The sequence below is a fragment of the Mytilus edulis genome, chromosome 2 (genome assembly GCF_963676685.1).
Source record: "Mytilus edulis chromosome 2, xbMytEdul2.2, whole genome shotgun sequence".
In the NCBI taxonomy this organism is placed as follows: domain Eukaryota; kingdom Metazoa; phylum Mollusca; class Bivalvia; order Mytilida; family Mytilidae; genus Mytilus; species Mytilus edulis.
In genome coordinates, this window is record NC_092345.1 from 105,223,320 (window position 1) to 105,247,964 (window position 24,645).

At 32.5% G+C, this 24,645-nt stretch overlaps 2 protein-coding genes across 8 annotated transcripts in view; one reads left to right on the forward strand and one right to left on the reverse strand.

The window, feature by feature from the left end:
* Positions 1–2,634: 2,634 nt before the first annotated feature.
* LOC139511148 (uncharacterized) lies at positions 2,635–3,744 on the reverse strand. Its single transcript, XM_071297722.1, has one exon. It carries the CDS (start codon positions 3,742–3,744, stop codon positions 2,635–2,637), a length of 1,110 nt encoding a protein of 369 aa, XP_071153823.1.
* Positions 3,745–12,970: 9,226 nt separating this feature from the next.
* Positions 12,971–24,645, forward strand: part of LOC139513800 (lysosomal cholesterol signaling protein-like) — a 29,413-nt gene continuing 17,738 nt past the window's right edge. For 4 of the 7 annotated variants that reach the window (XR_011662513.1, XR_011662514.1, XM_071302612.1 and 1 more), the window contains exons 1-9: positions 12,971–13,066; positions 17,767–18,317; positions 18,638–18,955; positions 19,712–19,826; positions 20,464–20,632; positions 21,063–21,218; positions 22,842–22,925; positions 23,372–23,583; positions 24,175–24,268. Coding sequence is in view for 4 of the 7 variants with exons in the window: in XM_071302612.1 (XP_071158713.1) it covers positions 17,897–18,317; positions 18,638–18,955; positions 19,712–19,826; positions 20,464–20,632; positions 21,063–21,218; positions 22,842–22,925; positions 23,372–23,583; positions 24,175–24,268 (1,569 nt within the window). In the remaining 3 variants the exon portion in view is untranslated. The remainder of the gene's footprint in view (positions 13,067–17,766; positions 18,318–18,637; positions 18,956–19,711; positions 19,827–20,463; positions 20,633–21,062; positions 21,219–22,841; positions 22,926–23,371; positions 23,584–24,174; positions 24,269–24,645) is intronic. The other 3 variants (XM_071302615.1, XM_071302613.1, XR_011662515.1) reach the window with 3 other exon arrangements.

Genomic DNA, 24,645 nt, shown 5'->3' on the forward strand with positions numbered 1-24,645 from the left:
ATCGCCTTTGTGATATAACCTTGTTGTCCTTCAAAATGTTTTTTTTTTTTTGTGGTCCGGTAATTTTGTGTATGGTTCCGTATATATCATGGCTAGTATGTCATTATAAATTTTACCAGTAAGATATATTGATTTTGATTTTTTATTCATTATTTTAGCAGTGTTGTAGTTTATATCTGATATCATTAATGGTTGACATGGCGCTTTACTGAGTTTGCCATGTTTGTGTGCATGTCATTAATTTCAAGTAATTATATATTTTATATCAAAAACATCAAACGATTGTATAACAATTGTCATATTCTTGACTTAGTACATGCATTTTCTTATGTAGAAAATGGTGGCTTAAACCTGGCATTATAACTAGCTAAACCTCTCACTTGTAGGACAGTAGCACAAAATTCCATTATTCTGACATCGATGTGTGAACAAAACATACAGATATAATGGATAAAAATTAAATAGCCCGATAGATGTAATTATAATACATTGAAATACGTCACATCATCTATTTTCATACCTTGAACAGGTATTCCTACAAAAAAACCAAGACCAAGACTATTGATTTTATCTTACTGTAATATAACACCCTTTATGCGCATACGGTACTATACCATGTAACTTGTTAAGAAGCCAAAACATATCGAACTTATTCAAATGGGATGCTGTTTTTCTCCTTCTGAATATATGTATATCTGTATTTGTCCTGGTCTTTAAGATTTTATCGTTTATGAGATGAGATTAGATAAGATCATGTATATTTTTAACCGGACGACAACATCTGACATCAGTTGGTCATAGAACACCTTGTGTTTCAACCACACAACACATGTAACATGGCCTTTTCTGGCATTTTAACAAATACAACAGCTTCTTCATGTTTTACATACAATCACGATTTGTAGTGTAATTGATTTGTTCTGTGGTGTTGTTTTATTTTCTGATGAGGTACAGGTGAAGGGACAGTGGTAAAAATTTCAGTACTAGTATCAACACATTTGGCGAATTGGCAACAGAATTGCTGTTGACTGCATTTGTTACATATAATACCATGTTAAAAAAAAGGTTTCCAAAAATTGTTTGTGTTGTTTTGAAACTTGTATAAAATGGCCTTATTTTATGTTATGTGTATATTACACACGCAACATTTGAGCTTCATTGCTATATAATCAATTCTCGTGTTATTGGTTATGTACCGGCACCTACATCAGTTTGACGGCAGTTGTTCCTTGCAAATATCATAATAAATGTAAACACATGAATAGAAAGTAAGTCAAGAGTATGTAAAGTCATAGGAATGCACACAATAAGCGATACATTTTTATTTTTCTTTAATAAATAATAAATAGTCAAAATGATCCAGAATGACTCTATGAATTAAGCAAACATCCGAAAAAATATGATAAAACATTAATATCTCATAAAAAATCTATGTGAGATTCGAACTTTGACTTTATTGTTAATGATCTATCCTCTCAAGTTCCACGGCGGTGCATATACATATTACGTTTCTTTATCAACTATATAGGTTCAATTTAGAGATGTTCCACTTTTTCATTAAAAAGTTGTTTTTTAGGTATTAAGGACACATTACACATATTTCATTTTTGAGGGGAAAAGTGGTATAGATTACAACAATAACAAAAAATATAACTTGTTTTTGGTTTGAAATGTCCTTCTTGGGGGATTCCCTTTTTTTCCAATCTGAAAACACCCTAAATTGTGCATATTTGACTTTCATCCTTTTCGAGGGTTGAATTAACTATTTCACACATATCATGATATATAAAAATCGAGATATTCATCAAAAAGCATTTTCATTTTTAGTTTTCAAAGTAAATTGTATTCTTTCAGCACTTTTTGAAATTGGCCCTTCTGTGAAAAAAATTATGGGGAAATTGGTCCTACCTCTTTCAAGTCTGGTGACATTTTCCTTTGTCATACATTATTTGATTATTGTCTCTGTTCTCATATTGTTGTATATGTGGAAAAGTGTTTGTGTGATTCTGTTTCAAAAGCTTTTAACAATTCCAGTATAGTCATATCTTTTTTATTTCCTTTTGTTGAATGCCAGTGGTTGGAGCATATCGTCGATCGTTTATTTCTAGAAGATACAAGTGAGCATGCTTAGGAATTTAACGGAATAGACAAAGTCAGGTTCGAGAATAAGTATTTCACCACCGAACACCACATGACACCCCTGAACTTAACCAAAAAGACAATTTAACTCTATTGTAAACTGTAATGCTGCTCACTTTAATATTTAAACATCAATGATTTTGTCAAACTTTCACGGAAGGTTAGGAAAACTGGACAGATATGTTATCAAGTTTAAAATATAGCTTCTGATAATAAAAAAAAACCGGCTTTGTAAAAAAATGTGTATTTTACTGATAAATGATTTTTTTTTGGCAGTCAACATTGTACATTTCCACCGACAGCTGCAATCACAGTCGAGATACAGAGTTCAACCAGACGCGGGACCCTTTACGAATATTTTTATTGAATATATTTTCTGACCATGAATATACTAAACCGGAAATCTTTAATGTCTATGGTGATGTTAATTAATCAGTTGTTAAATTAATCAATCAATAAATCTAGTGGTCTAATGGGTGATTATCATAGAAAGTATTAACAACCTGTGATGTTCACTTTATACAGATTTGCATTTTCAGAACTATCTTCTAGTGTGCTGCATCCTATGAATAGAACCGTAAATTGTCCTACCGAGGCAATGGCTAGAGAATACGGCAGTGATACTCCAATATCAGTGGTCGTATAGGTGGTCAATATGTGACCAGTATTGTTCAGTATATGTAATGTATGATTTTGACAGTCGGATACTATAACATTGTCTAATGGCGTGGTTACAACTGATGTTGGTCTGAATGGACAGTGTTTAATGATGGGATTGTAAACACGAATCACATCTACCTTCCCTAGCACCACCACTCGGCGTAAATCCGCAATAAATATATTCTCATTACTTGTACTGTTAATAGACATTGGCCATTCAAATAAAGGTTTTTGGTTTTTATCGTTTTCATGCCATGTCAGACGGCTACCGTCTGTATCCATGACACCGATAATTTCTCTGTGTTCAGGATCTTTTTTATTTGCAGCTATTATCACTTTTCCATTCTTTGTCACGTGTACACATGAAATTAAGAATGAATCTGCATGTAGCTCATACGTAGATTCTGACACTTTATTAACGGAAGTAATGATTTGCTTCAGCTTTGTTTCTCGTGTAGCCATCAGCAGGTCATTGGTATGGGTTATAGCTATGTCCCACACATCAATGTTAAACGTAGATAGAACCTTCAGTTTTTGTTCTTCGACTTTTACCTTTTGAAGGGCAGTTGGTTTAGAGAATGGATGGAATCCTTCCAGTTCATTTCCATCACCAATCCAAATCGAATCATCTAATGATATTGCTAAAATTGTGATATTCTCTAATGTTGTCGGGAACTTTTTTATATTAGTTATTTTTACTTCTAATCTTGGTGTCATCACTTCTACGTCTTCTTCCGCGTTAAAAGCATCATACTCTTCTTTCCCATCTAACTGAAGTTCCTTTATATCAATAACTCTATGCTCATTGGCGGCCTTGAATTTAGGATGTACCCTGTCTTTACACTTTATGCACATCAATAACTTACAATCTAAACATTTCCATTTGACTTTTGGATCTACTTCACATAACGCACATACCATTGCACATTGTTCTTGTGAAGTCATATTTTGTGGTAACGTTGCTTTTTAACTGTAAGTATGGAATTATTATAGTTGAAGTTTATCAAAAGCTATTTCGTGGATCGCAAAATAGTTCTATTATTTGACTTCTCATTGGGACCAGGAAGTATTTATATTGTCGTCAGGATGAACAACAGCCAAACGTGAAATTTATAGTGTGAAAGCATTGTTTTGGACCAGAGATTTCAATGTTTTAACTTTTAATTTCAGACTTTGTATAGATATATCAGATTTATATCGAACTTGAATATGAACAATACAACTTTAGGGAATTCGATCAGGTTTAGCTTAAATGTCTACGTAAGCGAAAAAAACACGGCGGCATATGGAGAACCGACCGCAATTTAACAGGCAATCATTTTTTTCAAAATTTAATGTCGACGAAACCTAACGAAAAAATATTGTGTAAACTATGAACTTTTATTATAGTTGTTGTGAGTAATCGATACACCGCGAGAGCTTAGCTCTAATTGGTATTTCTAATTTACACCAATAAATTATTGTCAATGCAGATATGATAGTTGAAGTGAAGTGAGGAAAAGGGATGGGGGTAGGGGTATTTTTGGTCCTATCTTATTGAAAAGCATAATAAATGCGCTCCTGCATTGTAATCCAGTTCATTTAACGACATCTTTCTGTAAATAATTGTTTCAAACAGGAACTGTGTTCTATAAAAAGTAAAATCACAAAAAATACTGAACTCGGAGGAAAATTCAAAACGAAAAGTCCCCAATCAAATGGCAAAATCAAAAGCTGAAACACATCAAACGAACGGATAACAACTGTCATACTCCTGATGCACAGGCATCCCCTTATGTAGAAAATGGTGGATTGATCTTGGTTTTATAGCTATGCATATCTTTACTTTTGTTACCTATTCAGTGACTTTACTGGTTAATAATGACATTGGTCGAAGACGAGATATTGAACCCAATAGATGACGTGTTCTGTTGTATGTGTGTTTTTGGGGTACAATGTAGCTATCTCATTGACGTATACCCTATAGCTCATGTTATTCATACGTATGTGTCCTTCAATACAAAATAAACACATGTAACATTGATAAAATTATCATTTTAATAAAAAAAAAAAAAAAGAAAAAAACAGCATGACCTCATTGTTCTTTCTGCATACAGATAAGCTGCATTAAAATTTGCAGTACCAACTTCCCACAAGGGAAAGGCGGCAAACATAGCATAAATGTTTCATCCTCGTCAGTCATGACTTCTATTCTGTGTTCACAGAAGACGGAAATTAAACTCAGGCTGATCTTTGCTTGAGAAGATGTGTATATCCATAAGGCGAACAATTGCAAGATATTAGTCAATGTTGACTTGTGTCGATGAACTCCTCAGCTAGGTTTAATGAATATTTCTAGTTGTACAAAGAAAACGTCTCAAGTCAATAATAAATCACCAATTTAGAGCTTAATTTGGTACAATTGAACTAAAAACGAGAGACAGTAAATTTTAGGGTGTTGCAAAAAAATAAAATCTATATCCTATTTTAGTCTTACTTTATTGCATAAACACTTTAATCGTGACCAAACAAACGCAAAATAGGCTGATGTAATTTTTAAACAAGATGCTTTATTTTATATTCACACGCGAGTTACTAAAACAAACGCACATTTATTATGGTTTTACTGTACAAACCGTGGTTCTGGTGTATATCTTCACATTAATGCGTACTTTAAAAAAAATCGACTTATGACATTGTAGAATTTTGTCTTTCGTAATTTTAATCCGTCGCTTAATATAACGTTATGGAAGCTGTCTTCACCAAAACATTACCTGATAAAATTTTCAAAACAAACTTAAACATCCTGCCCTTCCTTTTTATTGTTTGCAAACAACAATTATTTAATGGAGAAGCTTGCTACATGTCTTCGATGAATTCGACAATGCTGGTATTTGGCGGAACGATGTAATCCCACATTGACTTAATGGGAGGAAAGGTGTAATACAAATTGTCAAATAATTACATTTCGTTTACAAAAATTACAGTTATTTTGCTCTCATTGCCTTGTACATATTTAGGTTAACATTAATGAGAAAAATAAATAACAGTATCTAATTGAATTCAATTAAAACTGATATGTAAAAGGAAAAGTAAACGATTTGTGTTGGGGAGAAATAAATTTCAATCATTTCCAGTGATGTCTATAAGACCAGCTCCATAAGATGTAGGCTGGAGGAAGAATGTAACTCCCTTTGTTTACCCCCATCTTTTTATAGACTAAAGATTACAAGTTTATATAAAAGCATCGAATAGTCTAAAGCATGTTTTGTTTTTGAAATAACTCATGACGGGTCTAACGATAAATTTTTAATAATGTTATTACTTAAATGTGGATTATTTCTTGTCCTGTTCTTTGGAACAAATGCTGAAATGTGCAAGTATGAATTTGTTGTTCCTGACAATAACTGCAAACACATTGGAACACCAGTTTCTGCTGAAGACGAACCTCATTCTATAATGCATATGCAGACGGGGATAGATACTACAAATGCACGACTCAACACAATTACTGAAGTTTTCAGTGGTCAATTTACAAAACTAACTACTGATTCTAAGGACTTGAAAGAAGTGACAAAAGAAATGAAGTCAAAACTAGATTCTACAAGAGAAAGTATAGCTAGATTGGAAGGGTTCATGGATGAGGTTAAAAGCTGGAAATCAAGTCTTTCTGAGGGAAGTTCTCCAACACTCGCGACTTTACAATCGCAAATGTTGGATATTGCCGCCAAATTTCAATCACAGTCCTCCGTTCAAACTTCAATATACAGTTCATTACAACGACAGCTAGCAGAGACAGTAACTTCTATTGGCAAACATGCACGCGACATTGACACTTTAAAAGATACAGTTAAAACAGTCGAGAGCTTGAAGACCAAAGTCGACACAATTTCTGAACAAAGTCGAGGATCTCCCGCTAATTTACAAAATATTGAAGGTAGACTTGGCAGTCTTGAAGAAAAGATAGACCTAAGTTTGCCTCGTGGTAATTCAGTGAATGAAATGAAGGTAGCCATTAACTTAATTCAAAGACAATTTTTAGATGAAACTCGTACGTATCGCACTTATATCTTGAACTTGAATGGATCCTTAAATAAACTACAGTCGGAAATGGAAGTTTTGAAAGCAGGCATTAATACACAAAAGTAAACTCACTAGCAGCAATAATACAGTTTAACATTATTTCTATGTTTTGGTTATTCAGTTTTAATAGTTTTTATTTGTGAACACTGATTAGACCTATAGTTGATGATAATATAATATTTTAATGGTAAGAACGGGTATGGAGATTTACTGAAAAGTTTTGTCTTTTTGTTTATAGGTAACGATTTAATGATACGAACATTTTTGTTTTTGTTAAAAGATGTAGAGAATTTGAAAGGGTTTATCAATGTACATGTATAACTATTCAACCATCACAATAAATTAAATTGGAAGCAGTTTAACGTGATATAGTGTTGTCTATTTACAGCTCTCTGATTCAAGTAAAATAATAGTTTTATACCTTGGGGAATCATATATATATATAAGCATTACCTTTCCACGGAAACGAGAAATTTAACAATCAATCGAAGCATAAAAGGGAAACTGTTAAGTCAAGAATTTCTGCGTATTTTATTACTGCAATTCGGTTAAACATTCAATTCGGACAAACATAATAGGAGAAAAAATATTTCGATTTCAGGAAAATTGCATATCAAGTACAGCTTATTATCATATTTTACTGGTGTTGTGCACAATCATGTTAATAAAAAAAGTCTCTGATGCATGATTTTTTATTATTAATTGGTTTTGGCTTTTAACTAGCTGTCAGTAACTGCGAGTACTCTCAAATCGTATTTTCTTGTTAATTCGACCTGTTGATACTGTTTATAACGCTTTTTTGTCATTTTTTATTTATACGGATCTTGTCTGTACACCAGCTTTGATTATTTGTAAAATCTTCACTTATTCTTACAACATTTGTATAAACTTCAAGATTATAAAAAAACCGGTTTTTTTCTAAAGTGAACATTGATTGGTTAAATATTTCTCAGTCATGTCCTGTTTTTGAATTTGTTTGTTAGCTTTTTGGTCATGAATGTTTGTCTCTAATATTTAATTAACTGTGCATTTGTATTCAGATATCGCAGATCAAATTTATTCGTTCATTGTTTAATCATACGTTTTTTGATTGAGTTAAGTCTGCCAAATGATATTTTATCGTATGTTTTTCTTTGTTGTGATGTTATGCTATTGTTTCAGAAAAAGGGAGAAGGTTTGGATCCATTAAAACGTTTAATCCCGCTGCAAATGTTTGCACCTGTCCTAAGTCAGGAATCTGATGTACAGTAGTTGTCGTTTGTTTATGTAATATATACGTGTTTCTCGTTTCTCGTTTTGTTTATATAGATTAGACCGTTGGTTTTCCCGTTTGAATGGTTTTACACTAGTAATTTTGGGGCCCTTTATAGCTTGTTGTTCGGTGTGAGCTAAGGCTCCGTGTTGAAGGCCGTACTTTAACCTATAATGGTTTACTTTTTAAATTGTTATTTGTATGGAGAGTTGTCTCATTGGCACTCACACCACATCTTCCTATATCTATATATGTGCTTTTTAGCTCACATGGCCATGTGAACTTTTGCCATCACTTGGTGTCCGTCGTCGTCTGTCGTCACTGTCGTACACTATTTCAAGAATTTTCTCTGAAACTACTCGACCAATTACCTTCAACCTTAAACCGGATGTTCAAGTGTATCTAGTTTATAAATGGTATCCGAAGTAATGATCCATTAACAAACATTGCCGCCATGGCTTAGAATAGAACATAGGGGTCAAATTGGTTAATAACTTTACAACAATTGTTCATCCTAAAAAGATGAAGATATGATATGATATGTTTGTCAATGAGACAACTCTTCAGAAGAGACCAAATGACACAGAAATGAACAGTTATAGGTCACCGTACGGCCTTTAACATTGAGCAAAGTCCATACAGCATAGTCAGGATTCATGTACAAAAAATGAACGAAACACAAATATGTAACACAGCAACAAACGAAAACCACTGAACAACAGACTAACATGATAATGAAGAAATAAACATTCAATCAGTTTAATTGAGGTCTGGAGCTGGCATGCCAGTAACTGCTATATATAGTAGTCTTTTGTTCATTTATGTATCATTGTCATTTTGCTTAGTTTCTTTTGTTACCTATTCTGATATCGGACTCGGCATTATGTTAACTGACTTATTCTGTGCGTATTACTATGTGTTTCTTTATATTTTATTGAGTTCTCACAAAACATGTTTAATGCCGGTCGCTGCATTTTTGCGCCAGTCCAAAGACAAGAGCATCTGGCCTTTGTTAGTCTTGTATGTTTTTTAATTTTAGTTACTTAGTAATTAGAATTGAGAATGGAAATGGGGAATCCATTTTCACTGAACTAGTACACAATTGTATTGAGGGGCGAACTGAGGACAACCTCCGTGTGGGAATTTCTTGCTGCGTTAAAGACCCATTGGTGGCCTTCAGTTGTCGCTCTTTTGTCGGGTTGTTATCTCTTTGACATATTCTCCATTGCCATTCTCAACTTTAACATTTAAAAATCTTCTCCTCTGAAACAATTGCGCCTAATACTTCTAAACCCTAAGAGAATGTTCTTTAGAGTAACTGATGATAAATTGTATCGGAAGTTTTGATCCATCAACAAACATGGTCGATATGACTAAAAATAGACGATCGGGGTCAAATGCAGTTTTTGGCTTTCATCTCAAAACTATAGCTGTAAAAGCAAAAAGAGTTAGAGAGATGAATAAGTCAAAATCTATCTGATATTGACCACCTTCGTAGTCCTATTGTAGGGTTACTGTCCGAAAAAGTTTATTTTATTAAGTTTTACGGTTTTTTGGTTATTATCTGTAATAGATAGAGCGAAAGTGTAATTGGCAAGCAAGTCTATTTCTTTTTCAAAACATCTTCTTCTATAAAACTCGGTGCATTACGTTTGCGCGTATTACCATTGCATTTGCGCGCAAAAATCATTACGTTTGCGCGCAGCTTTACATTACAATTGCGCGCATTTATTTGACAGGTAAACTTGGGTAAGCTCAGGCATTTTGAAATACTTATTCATTTATAAATTTATTCAATTATTTTTTAGTAGCAGTTCCCTTTCCGTTTTATATTATTTATATTTCATTATACATGTATACCCTTTTTTACCTGAGTTTACCTGTAAGATAAATGCACGCAAATGTAATCAAAAGCTGCGCGAAAACGTAAAACATTTTAATCCCCAAGTGCGCGCAAACGAAGTGCGCCCAAAAAACTACTTGGCCAAATACTTCAAAACTGTAATTGAATATGCCTTAGGGTATACGTATCTAGTTTATAAGTGGTACCCGACAGTTATATGATCTACCAATAAACAGGGCAGTCATGGCTAAAATAGAACATAGGGGACAAAAACAGAGTTTTTTTTTAGAAAGTCAAGATGGCGGCGTACTCCTTAGTTACGACATGACATTGTGCATCTGATGGTACATATAGTAGCCATCAAAGTAATGATGTAAATTAATATTCGCGTATGTTTGGCTGAAGAATTATAAGGATTAAACACGTTAAATTCGGACTTTTATTCAGTTTGTGAGTTAACCGCCCCGGTTTACACATCAATAACCTCTAGAAAAAATGTGTTTAATCCTATAATAAATGCCGTGAGAATCCAATCCGATACGATTTTATAATTAACATCTATATAGAATATTCAATTTTACTGCTAGTAATCATGTGTTTTTGGAGGAATAATTGCTGCGTTATATATTCAACCCGAGTATGATTTTATTCAAGCAGTGACATACAATAGTATAAAAAGTTTTCTTACTTTTTGATCGCTTTATAGATGTTCATTTTTGTAATGTGTGCATCGTTTCGTTTTGTTGAGAGCAGGACATTTATATTTAGTGGAGGCAGGAACACGCGAATGCAGTTCATGCCGTCCCTTGTGGCGACGTCAAATTATGATAACGGACAAACTTGCAAGGCATTTTCATCAATCCGTATTTTTTATGAATAACCCTATAATATTACTGCTGTTTGGTGTACTAATTTCAACTTTTAAAGTACTTTTAATTGGTATACTAGTTGTTTTCAAAGCCGAAAAATAATCATGGCTTCACGAAATCAAATCTCTGGTTTTTTGGCCGTAAAATTTTGTGTAGGCATGAAAGTTTAACTCGGACATTTCCGAAAGACATTGCAAATCTCTTGTTTTGAATTGAATAGCTCAATTTATTTTTCAATTCGAATTTTGGGAGCTTACACTTAGCACAAAACGATCGTGCTTACAATTTAATGAATTATCTGTCAAAATTTTATTTTTGAACTGAAATGTTTCAAGTTTCCAAATTAAATTTCCGATGGAACATGGCCGTACATCATAACCTTTTTGAAAATATGTATGCAATTTTTAAAATGGAGACAGCCATGTTAACCAATACTGAAATATATCACGTCATATTATGTTCATGCAAAATTTCGAAGAGTTGCGTGAACATTTCGCGAATTGTTCGAGTTTTATGTTTCGAGTTTGTTACATGGGACAACGCTAAGTAAACGTTTTTCGGATAATCTGTGTCTTCCTAAGCCTAATGAATATTATATTTTTATTCTTTCTCCATCAGAATGTGAAAATTTAAGAATCAATCTTTATTTTCATGTATAACTTGACATATTTATTTTAGCATTTCTATAAAAAAAATTCCCGTCAAATATTTACTTAACGCTATTTTTCGTGGTACTAGCAATATCTAACGTTGCGTCTTGTCTCATTGGGATCACACCACATCTTCTTTCTATATTCACGGAAAGATACTAAATATCAGTGATACGCAAATCTGATACAAGTAAAAAAGACGAGAGATACCAAAATAAAAACTCGCATGTCAAAACTTAGAAGTAAAAGAGACATGATATACCATAGAAATAAATAATTCAGAAAACGGTTCAGTGCCTTTAAGCTATGATAACCACGTCACAATCTTTGTGTGCGTGTCCAAAGTCTGGAACCTGCATTTTGTGACAAAAATCGGACCTGCTAAATGAAAAATGAAGTCCTGAATAAACCTGGATATATATAGTTAATTCAACAGTTGCATATAAAACATTTGCATTTTCATTTAAGAAGACATGGAAGAGTCAAAAGCAACTTGTGATAAAAATATTCATGGTAGTTAATTGTAGCGATTAGTGTAACAAGATATAGTAATAATCTAATTAAAAGATTAAAGTGAAATGTTTATTTAGACTAATGATCCAATTATCACCTGATATCAATACAACGGGCACACTTTCATGTAATTAAACTGACATTCCAATCGACGAACACTCGTCTTTAAATTAAATATGGTTTATACGCAAATTGAATAAGTTTGAATAATTTCAACGAGCCAATCTTCTTTTTTTTCTTTATGTCCAGGATTCATCATCAACAACGAAGGTATTTTGTATAATTCAAATATATTCCTGTATAAAAATAAAGTCATTCGTTCTCTTCAAAAGACCTTTGTCTTAAATAAAAACAAATAGAGAAAAAAAAATGTTGTGCAAGTTTAAATACATCTACCCTTATGATTCATGCATGTCTTATTTCCCTGACAAGGTCCCAATTTTGTAACTCAACCATTATATTTTCGATAAAATTCTTTATCATTTCGATGATATATTATACCTTTCCTATAACGTCCTATAACAAAATTCATATTTCAAGGAGATTGATTGAAAACAGTAAGAACTTCAATAAATCTGACCGCAGTCTTTTCAAGCAAATTTATGTTATCTAAATTTAATTTTCCTCTCAGGTCCGAGTTTTCACGCCCCAACGATATTTTCAATTTTTATTTTTTTTTATTTTATCATTAAACCTATCTTTTAGTTTCACAAAATCTAAAATTGAAAGATAACCATTGAATATTAAAAAAGTTAATGGAGTTAGAATTAGTCCGACCATAGATTTTCAGGTCCCTTCAGGTCCAACTTTTGGCATCCAAAACTTGTTTTTGATTTAGAACATTTAAATTTTAATGAAATATGGATATTTACTAATAGTAAAATTCCATCCAATAATAAAAAAGTTATTGCAATTTGAATAGTTTTAATCGTCTTTTCAGGTCTTTTCAGGTCCACTTTCAGGTCTTTAGTGTAACCCAGAAGAATTACCTCCCTTACAAGCACTTCCTAAAGAAAAAAAACAACATACGGTTATGTAAAAAAGTAAATGTTATCCTTGATAACAACTATTTCTATGGGTAAACATGTTAATTCTGTAGTATGTTGTTGTAAAATGAAAGATTCGATGTATCGGTAGTAAATCCGAAATGTTGTACTAAATGTCACCGACATTAAAACGTAAAACAAATAGCAGTCAGGTCAACAGGTCAATAACGCATTTATATTAAATCAATATTTCATTATTTAAAAGACTACATATAAATGAAAAAAATATTTGACTTTTAAGCAAAATGTTCAGCTTTATCAAAGTATGACACGAAACTCCCTACTTTACTATGTGTCCAGCAATTAATGTCGTGTGTTAATACCTCAGAAATAATGGTACATCATGATCATAAAATTGAGAATGAAAATGGAGAATGTGTCAAAGAAACAACAACCCGACCATAGAACAGACAACAGCAGAAGGTCACCAACAGGTCTTCAATGCAGCAAGAAATCATGCACCTGGAGGCTTCCTTCAGTTGGCCCCTAAACAAATTTATATACTAGTTCAGTGATAATAGTAAAGGCTTTTGACATAGTACCCCATAAGAGACTGCTATCAAAAATGGGCAACTATGGAATCCGAGGGCCAATAAATAACTGGTTAAATATGTTTTTGACAAACAGGAAAATGAAAGTGGTAGTGGAAGGAGAACAATCAGAAGAAGTAACGGTAGACTGTGGAGTCCCACAAGGCACAGTTTTAGGACCATTGGCAATTTGCTAATCCTTTGCCATATAAACGACCTTCCAGACGCTGTCAAATCTTCAGTCAGACTTTTCGCTGATGACTGCCTTCTTTACAGAACAGTGAAATCTCAGAAAGACCACGACATACTTCAAGAAGACCTCAATCACCTAGAAGTATGGGCTGATAACTGGGGAATGCGGTTCAATGCCAAAAAATGCTACATCCTAAGCATCAAAAACAAGAGCCATAAATTCTACAGTTTAAATGGACACATTTTACAACAAGTCCAGCATAGCCCTTACCTAGGCCTACAAATTTCAGAAGACCACAAATGGACCACATATCAAACGTGGCAAAGAAAGCAAACTCAACACTAGGCTTTCTAAGAATAAATGTGAAATACTATCCACAAGATTGTAAAAAAACAGCTTACATCTCGCTTGTCAGATCAACGATGGAATATGGAGCCATAGTATGAGACCCCTACACCGTCACCAACATAAATAAGCTTGAACAGATACAACGCCAAGTGGCAAAATTCATCACTAGAGACTACAAGTCAAGAGAGGACAAATGTGTCTCAAAAATGCTTGCCCAACTGGAACTACAAGACCTCCAGACAAGACGAACAAGCCAGAAGTTAATATTTATGTTCAAAGTGGTTGAGGGGCTGATTCCAGCTATCATTTGGCTATTCAACCAGACGAATTTCTCAAAAAAGCACATCCTAAGAGAAACATAACTGCCAAGAAATTTGAAGGATACCAAGCAACCAATATCTGAATATTGTGGAAAAACAAGTAAAGAACAACTCTTAAGTGTTTTGACATTCCACCAAGAAAAACACCACAATACTCAAATTCATTTTTTGTAAAGACAGTGATCGCATGGAACCAGCTTGGCAACACTGTAGTGCGTGCATCAAGCGTAGAGAGCTTTGAATCTGCTCTCACGTCCCGTCAATAAATCAGCGGCCCTCTCTCATACTGTTGTATCAAAGCCAGTATTGGTATCGACAACGTACTCATACAGATACAAACTGAATGCCATACTAAACTCCAAATTGTACACAAGAAACTAAAATTAAAAATAATACAAGGTTATGAATGATCATGACAGTTTTCTAACACACATTTAGTTTCAATAGATCTTATTTGGCTCAGCCGGTTAGAGTGCTGCCTTTGGGTTGTTCAATCCTGCTGGTACCATCAAATTTTTTCACAATAACTGAGTTTTTCATCAAAATTGTAATTGTCAATGTCAGACTCAAAGGTTGAAAAATCTGAAAACCAAAAATTACAAAATAGTGTGGCAAATAGGCCTAAGGCCATGAACTGATTTTCAGGGCCTCTCTTCCATTTCTATTGATGCTGTATACTGGACCTGCAATGCACCTATTCAGGTTCGGGTTGGGTAAGAAAAACCTTAGTCTGTTGAAGTATTCTGTGACTGTCAAAATGACTGTAATTTCCATTGACTGCAGTATCAATGATATTTCGTGTGAATACGCATGAGATGGGAATGTTGACTACTGGACTGGTGATGCTCAGTAATGAAATATCTACCTGTAACCAGCTGACCCATGATAAACTGAGTAACTTGACTTATGTCTGCCTTTTGAACATTTCAATGTCTAAGTGGTGAGACAATGGAGTTTGCCAAGCAAACTTATTTTCCAGTATCCTTTTCACCATCTAAACTGAATAGATTTAAATGAAGGTATTGAATTTTCCTGGTGAACATGGTGAAGGTCTTTGGTTCACTCCAGGCACTTTGTCCTCCTCTACCAATAAAACTCAGCCCCCAATGAAATAGCGAAAAGTACTGAAAGTGCTTAATACCAAATAATTAATAGTAAAAATTTATGCCCTCCCCAGAATATTTCCTGTGTCACAATCCTTATGTCAATTACCTCATAGTAAACACTGATTGTTCCATGAAATCTATTTTACTATTGACATCAGGCCTACCAGTGTAATTCATTCATAAAATACTTCTAGAGATATTGGTCATGTTGGTTAAGTGTCAATCAATCTATGATATATAATTATCTTATTACAAGGCACCATAATATATATCTAAATACATGACATAATACTATATTTTGTTTGATGACTCAAACATGTCAAAATAAGATATGACAAACAATAGTTTCTTAGCAAAGATACATCAAAATTAACATGTATTAAGGAGAATTATTTGTATTAAAACAAAACATGACAATGCACCTCCACGTATAAATGATGTGTTTATATATATAATTATATGCTTTTGCAATAACTACATGTGCATGTAGCAGGCATGGGGTTATCGTAATCAGCTGTAATCGATTACATTTTGCAGTGTAATCCTATGTAATCAGTAATCAATTATGCCATTTCTGATTACAAGTAATCATAATGTAATCGACTACATAGCTAAAAACAGGTGTAATCATGATTACTTTTAGATTACTTTCAGATTACATTCATATGATTACTTGCTGATTAAAAATTTTGTAAATATATGAAAATAGTTTAGATAGACAATATGACAATAAGAAAATAAGAAAATGTAAAGCATGAATGAAAAATCATAAAACTAGTACATTTGTATTCAGTATGATAGCACTTAGTTTAATGTGATAAATTGTATCATCTATATAACAAGTTTTGTATCAAGTGTTTTATTTTGTTACAGTTTACTAAAAGAATTTGCCTTTCCAATATTTTGTTGTGAGATTGAGCTCTTACGATACAAGAATATGCCTTGAAAGCCTTTTTTATTCCTTGATTGAACACTTCTGATATAAACTCCAATTTCATTTAAGTTTGCCCAATACTTTGATAAAACTACATTGAAATATAAAAGCAGAAAACATTTAGTTCGAAATTGACTTTGATGGTCGACATAAATGCATGAGCCCACTTAATTCAAACATGTCAAAATGGAATTCAAAACCAGATTTCATTTTTTGAGAAATTGAATAAATTTTATTTTCCATAAACATTATAATATGTGCTTTCTTATTACATCAAGTATTAAAAATTTCAAACAAATAATGACAATTAACCACTTATATCTTTATTGATATTGCAGTTAAGACAATAAAATTTTAATACCCAGGCTCACCAATGTTGGTAAGAAAAAAATGGAAGTAGTGATAAACACCTGTAAAAACCTTTATGAGTGTGTCGATTATGTCCCCACAGACAATAAAACTATATTTAATTAATTTTTCATTATTTGTTCAGTTTTTTTTTGTTAATTGGATAGTTGGTTAAAGTTTGTAGAGAAAAGACACTTGTCTATAGCTATGTTATCAAATTACACATGTTACACTGTACTTGTCTAAATTCATTCAAATAAGATAATTAAATTTAGTTTTTAAAAAGTCACCAAAATTAGCTTTTTCGTGAGGATAAAACATGTAAAAAGTTTTAAGAAATTCTTTGACATTTCAATATACAATGTAATCATAAGTAATCATGATTACTTTAAAGAGAAGTAATTTAATGTAATCGATTACATTTGAAATTAGGTGTAATTGTAATGTAATCGATTACATTTTATTAGCAAAGTAATTGTAATTTAATCGATTACATTTTAAAGTAATCTACCCCATCCCTGGCATGTAGATTGTATAGCTTTAAGGTCAATTCTTATACTTCATTATTAAATAGATTAAACAAATTCATATTTTCTTTGCCCAGAAGGTAGCAGACTAACTATATGCTTACATATATATTTATACCTGTGTATAAGAGGGGGGCAATAGGGGTTCCGTTAACATGTTTACAACATCTTGATTTTGTCAAACAACAAATGCAAAAATGCTGATAACAGTGGGTTGAAAACAGTCAACAAGTTAACAGTTTAAATTTATCTCAGATAACAGTTAACAATACCATGAATACCTTGAAAAAGGCAAAAACAGGTTAACATAAAAAGGTATTGCCCCCCTTGTATAACCACAGTTTTGTTATATTGATAATAAAATTTAAGACGATGCGGTTTGTTGACACCTGATAGTAACAGAGATATGTATTTTCTTCATTTCAGTGATGAAAGTCCACATGTTTACAGTGGCTATGGTAATTAAAGGCATCATTGGATCAGAGTAATCAGAAAGTTATTTCCTCTACAATCATAAGCTTTACATTGATATTGGTGTATCAAGATTTAGTGAAGAATGGATACCAATCATTCTATATCCTCTCCACACAGTGAACATAATGACACCCATACAGATGCGGGCACAACAGTAAACTTTGACAACTTGTATCCTGCCATTGTCCAATGCTTTGCCGTCATTCTCTTCGGTTACATTGCTGGCCGAGCAAATATCATCTCTACCTCACAAGGAAAAGGAATTGGGACTTTTGTCTCAAAATTTTGTCTTCCTGCTCTGCTTTTCAAAAATATGTGCATTTTGGATTTTTCCATTGTTAACTGGATGTTTTTGATAAGTGTGTTGATCTCAAAATCTGTTGTATTTATAATTGTTACAATTGTAACATTAGTTGCCAAGCGACCAGTTAATTATGGATATGCTGGATTGTTTGCTATTTTCTGTACACAAAGCAACGACTTTGCTTTAGGATATCCTATATGTAAGTACATGTATATATTGGCTCCTACATGTACATAAAGTTATGTTAATGTTGAGAACTTTGTTTTCAAGAGAAAAAAAAATCAAAGTAAAATATTTAGAGATTAAAATCTCTTGTTTAAAATTTTAAAGAACAACAGAATTTACATAAAATCATACCCTACAATGTGAATTTGACATTACATTTATATGTGTAGTAACATGCAGACTACCTGTATTTAAAAAAATGTTTATTCAGTATTAGCATTGTATTAAAAATGTCATTTACCATGCATGTTGAATTGTCATTACTAACATTTCAAAACTTTTTCTTTTTTTCAGTACAAGCCTTGTACCAAGAAAGCCATCCACAGTACCTGAACTATATCTATCTGATAGCTCCTGTGTCTGTAGTTATTCTCAACCCTATTGGATTTTTATTGTTGGAAATTCAGAAAAAGAGGGAAGGGGATAAAGTAGAAGTGTCTAAGAGTATAAATGACTCTGGTTCAAAATCTGGGACATGTGCCTTGATACTACATGTGATTAAAGGTGTAATCACGAATCCCATTGTATTCATGACAATCATTGGTATTGTTGGAAACTTCATACTACGGAGAAATTTACCTTTGGTTATCTCAGAAATTCTTGATGTTTTAGGTATTATAATTGTTTTTGTTTTATTTAGAATTAAAACATGTGAATAATATAATAACAAAATGTATTCTTAAAATTTAACATTATTATTTTAGATATATCTATATATAAAGAAGATGTAGTACATGTATGAATGCGAATTCGACAACTCTCCATCAGAGACCAAATGACACAGAAACTAACAACTATACATACTATACATACTATAGGTCACTGTACAGCCTTCAACAATAAACAAAGGCCTTAACACATAGCCAGCAATATAAGGGGCCGAAATGACAAATGTAAAACAATTCAAAAGAGAAAAATAAATGACCTAATTTATGTACAAAAAAAAGTGAATGAAAAACAAATATATGTAAGACAGCAACAAAAAACAACCACTGAATTACAGGTTCCTGACTTGGGACAGCAACATATAGACTGTGGCAGGTTTGAACTAATTCGAAGGTGCTAACCATCCCCAAAACAGTGGTGCAACAGCACAACAGAAGAACAGACTATGAAACACAATAAACAAATAACTATATGCTGTTTTAAATGACAATTATTTATATGTTTCCATGTCTGCTGTACAGATACATGTATATAATTTACTTGTATGTATTATTTACATTTCAATGAAATATGATAAAGATATTTCATTTATATTAATGAGATATTAAAAAAATGTTTAACAATACACAGTTCATGTACACATGCATTTTTGTTTTTTCTAGTTTTTAACTGCAGTTTATAGTGATATCTTTATCTTTACAGGTGATGCTTTCTCTGGAGCAGCTTTATTTTATCTTGGTCTAAGTTTGGTAGGGAAAATATCAGGCCAGATGGGTCCACAACTAATTGTACCAGTACTTCTAATAGCAGCTAAAGCGTAAGTATCTAGGATTATGAATAATTAAAACACTTTTACATAGGCCATAACAACATTGATTGATTGATTGTTGGTGTTAAATGCCATTTTTGAGCACTTTTAGTTACATCATGGAGGTCAGCTGTTATTGGTATTTTTGAAAGAGTCAGCATACCTGGAGAGAACCAATTCCTTTGGCAGGAAAAAACATGCAATCTTTGTCAATTAAGATAGTAGTCGTAGGTATCTTCAAATAGCAAGGTTTGAACTCACAATCACCTTGTTGACAGGCTAGTGATTACCAAAGATGAACTTGTCAGACAACTAAGGTCCACTGTCAGAATAAGAGGCAGTCTGAAAGTGTCAGCATCATTAAAAAAATATAGTTACCATGGTTACTGTCATAATGAAAAATTACAGCATTGTTTCCATGACTGATCAAGTGTTCCATATTGTTTTTGGTAATTTTTCTTTTCAAGTTGAGAATTCAAATATGCTTTACCCTCCAGTTGCAATTTAATGCATATTCAGGATGACTATGAATGCAAAAAGGCACTTTAAATCTACTAATTATCACTTATAAATTAAATTAATTATTTATTATATTGATTATTATTCACATTTAAACTATCATATAAAATGTATGTCTAATTAATAGGTTGATTCTGCCATTAATAACATGGGAAGTTGTTGGTGCTTTAGAGAAATCCTATAGTGACAAGAATACTACAGAATCATTGAGTATGTTTGGTTTCTTATATGGCACATTCCCAACAGCGCCATCTGTCTTCTTATATGCCAGCCACTACTCTATTGGACAAGATATTGTAAGTAGCAATTTGAAATATAAAGTGTATTGTAAAAAATATAAGGAGACGTGGTATGAATGCCAATAAGACAACTATCCACCAAAGTTGTGAAATTTGTAGAAAATAAAGATACTTGAATTCTCTTTGGTTTTTTTTTATGTATTAAATTATTTAAAAACTACACAGGAAAATAAAGTCTATAGATATCTCATTCAAGATAAAGAGAGAAATAAGAATGCAAAACTACAATATGTGTTGAAATAAAAACAAGAACCGTGAGATATCATCTATACACATTGATATAAGTGTGTTTAAGATATCTCTATAAAGTAAATGTTGGGCCAAAACTAATTAACACATTATTAAGGAGAAAACCAAATAAGTTACAATATATTGCAGTAAATATGCAAGTGAAAACCATTCAAATTTGTATTTAATATGATTTTAGGTGGCCACAGGAATGGTAGCTGGTACATTCTTGTCAGCACCTATCATGTTTGTGTCAGCTAAAATGTTAACAGTTGTAGTGAACAGTGAGCTGGACTATAAAACACTGATGTTAGAGACTTCATTTGATACTAGTATCATTAGCTTAGTCTGCAGTGTAAGTAGTAATAAGTATACTTTTTAAATGAAATAAGGTTATAATTAAGGTAGTAGTAAATAAAATTATATATGGTATATATTCTTGTGTATTTTCTTTTATTTGAAAATAATAAACAAAAGTGTAGGTTGTTTTTTTTAAAGAACAAAAGTTTCTATTACAAAAAATGTTGTAATTTTACTGTTTGTATCATTTTTAACTGCTGCCATATCTTCATACCCTTGGCTGGTACTACTTTATCTTGTCTTACTCATGTAACCCAAGATGATAACCAATTCAATAATTTCAGGGGCTTCTCATGCTCAGGTTTATTTTGGGCATTGGGTAGTAAATTTGAAAATTTAAATGTCTATGAAGCTGTAGAATCTATATATATAATTGTTGTGCAAGTAGTTTCTAAATGATATATCGTGTCAGAAAAGGCCATATATATTAATCTGTATGTTTGACATCGTTAAGTTATTATGTATACTGTTAATTTTTGTTTTATTTTCTTGATGTTTTGGAAGGTAGGTTAATTATATACTTTGTGTAAATATCAAATTTATTTTTTTCCTTCCCCTGCTTTTATAAACCTTGATTAATAGTATTCAAAGCTTGAAATCTAGTATTGGAGTTAAACTTTGTAGGCAATACTAATAGGCATTTTATAATCCTAGGTTTAATAGTTTTAGGATGCACATTTTCAGTGGAATATAAGGACTGATAGAATATCATGTTTTAATTTCTGCATAAATATACACACAAAAAAAGGGGTATTTTTTAATTTCATATTTTTGAGGGCTTTCTTTGTATTTGTTTAGTTAGTACTAGTATGAACCTTTATTAGTTTAAGGGGTTTATGATGCAATGCTATTTTTGTAATGCCACATAATCATGTCAAAACAACATTGTTTAGCTATTTTAATTTTATACGACCGCAAACAAAATTTTTGGGATCATATAATGGTATGATGTCGTCGTCATCTGCCTCGTCTGAAGACACATTGGTTTCTAGACAATAACGTTAGTTTAAGTGAATAGATCTTTATGAAATTTTTTCAGAAGGTTCAATACCACAAAAGGAAGGTTTGGATTGATTTTGGGGATGATGGTCCCAACTGTTTAGGAATTAGGGGCCCAAAAATGGCCAAAAACCAGCATTTTTCTAGTTTCAGGATAATAACTTGTGTATAAGTATTTCTATTGCTCTGAAATTGTACCACAATGTTTACTACCACAAGTAGAAGGTTTGGATTCATATAAGGAGTTATGAGGCCAACGTTTAGGAATTCAGGGCCAAATAGGGCCAAAAACAAGCATTTTTCTAGTTTCTAGACAATAACTTGTGTGTAATTAACTGTATGGATCTCTCTGAAATTGTACCACTGTTCAGGGTTCGACCACTGGGGTCGTATAAAGCTGCGCCCTGCTGAGCACCTGTTTTTTTTCTATGTTCAGTTTCATTGTTGTAAAAACAATGTCTTGTGATAAACAGACTTTTTTAAAATATGTAAATCTGTGATGCGATGAACAGGTTGTCAAAAGCAAATTCAAGAGAATACAACAGTTAAGATAATATATTTAGGGGGTGGTGAAGATTTGTTCTTCTTATTTATACAAGTACCTTTATAAATTTGACAGATATGGGTTGTAGTTTTGATGTTTCTGAGTGGCAGATACAAGAAAATGCCACATCAGTTTCTTCTTTGTTTCTGTGTGGCTCATGTAAGTACTTATAATAACGTTTTATGATAGAGAACACTGTTAGACTTATAATAACGTTTTATGATAGAGAACACTGTACACTTATAATAACGTTTTTAGAGAACACTGTACACTTATAATAACGTTTTTAGAGAACACTGTACACTTATTGATTGGATTTTGGTTACGCAGATAAGTTTCTACCAATTTACATTTCAAAAACCAAACTTTTACCTCAGAAAAAACAGGTGTTTGTAAATGTTCAGTGAATTCATAAGTAACTCCCCCCCTCCCCCCTATTTGCAGTAAAGTTTCCGATGAAACCAATATATCAAGAGTTTACTGATGAGTTAATTGAACCAAGAATTACAATGATACACATATTTACACATATAGGGACACAAACAGTCAAAATTATACACTTTTGTTACTGATACATTTATAATTTACATTATTTTACTTAATAGGTGTTTAGCTGTTTAGGACTGATTACGTATGAAGGAACCCACAACCAACCAATCACATGGGTACATCTGGTTCAGTTCACCTTAATTCTAGTCGGAGTTCTGTCAACAAGATGTTGGACTGCAGTTATCTCCCTTTGTTTGTACTTCCTCCATTGTAAAAGTTTATGTTTTGTACTCAGAATAAGATGGTGGCTGATACTTGCTGGTTTTGGGTTGGTATTCCTTTAATATATATTTGATACATGTAGTAGAATACCATTAGAAGTAAACCATTATAGGTCAAGGTCTTCAACACAGAGCAGAAGCTCACTTCGAACAGCAAGCTATAAAAGGCACCCAACAAATTACTGGTGTAAAACCACACAAACAGGAAAACCAATAGTCTAATCTTTATAAAAGAAAAGAAACACTTATGAACCACATCAACAAAGGCAACTACATCAGATTCCTATACTTTATTATATTTTTTACTGAAATCATTATTTTGACAGCAAATGTTATTGTCAACACCTTAAAAATAGGAGCAATCCCCCTTGTACTGTTTACAGGGGATTTGCCTTGGATCCAGTGTGAGTCTTATCTCCATTCATGTCTCTATCTATTTGGTAGATAAATTTTGAACTGAAAGGTCCTCCTTGCCAAAAACATTATAAAAGTTATATGCAATGAACTGTTTTCAGCATTATAAGTCTTAATAATAAATTAATCATACATTCTACACCTTTGTGTTGTAGGATATCTATGTTCTGTTCAGCATTTTAAGATTTAGTGATAAATTAATGATGATTTGTTTACCTTTGTAGGATACCTATGTTCTGTACAGGTTTATTAATTATGCTGGCTGGACATCACATGCATGCTGAAATAGACCCTTCATTCCATTATGGTGCTGACCAGGTAGGAATACAGATAACAACCATTTATTTTTTATTTTCAATGTTTGCAACAATAAATAAACTTCTAGGTTTATTTTGCTGTTTCTTTAAGTTATAATGTATATCTAAACTAATTTAGCACATCAACATTTTGCTTCATAAACTTCAAACTGAAATGTGACTGATTATTTGTCACGGCACTTAGTCAATATTATTGAAATACAACTAACAATAATATACTAGTTTACTTAAAGGTTTTTGGGATACGATTGCTTTCAATCAATCTGTAGACTTATACTATTGGCTCAGGGCCATGCCCTCACGTCAACCGTTTTATTCTAAACATTCAGCAACATCTCAGATTCTTATGATTGTCTTGCTTTAACCCTTTCGCGGCGA

Bases quoted from the DNA above. Each gene is read 5' to 3' on its own strand.
- LOC139511148 (XM_071297722.1), bottom strand. From the start codon at position 3,744: ATGACTTCACAAGAACAATGTGCAATGGTATGTGCGTTATGTGAAGTA.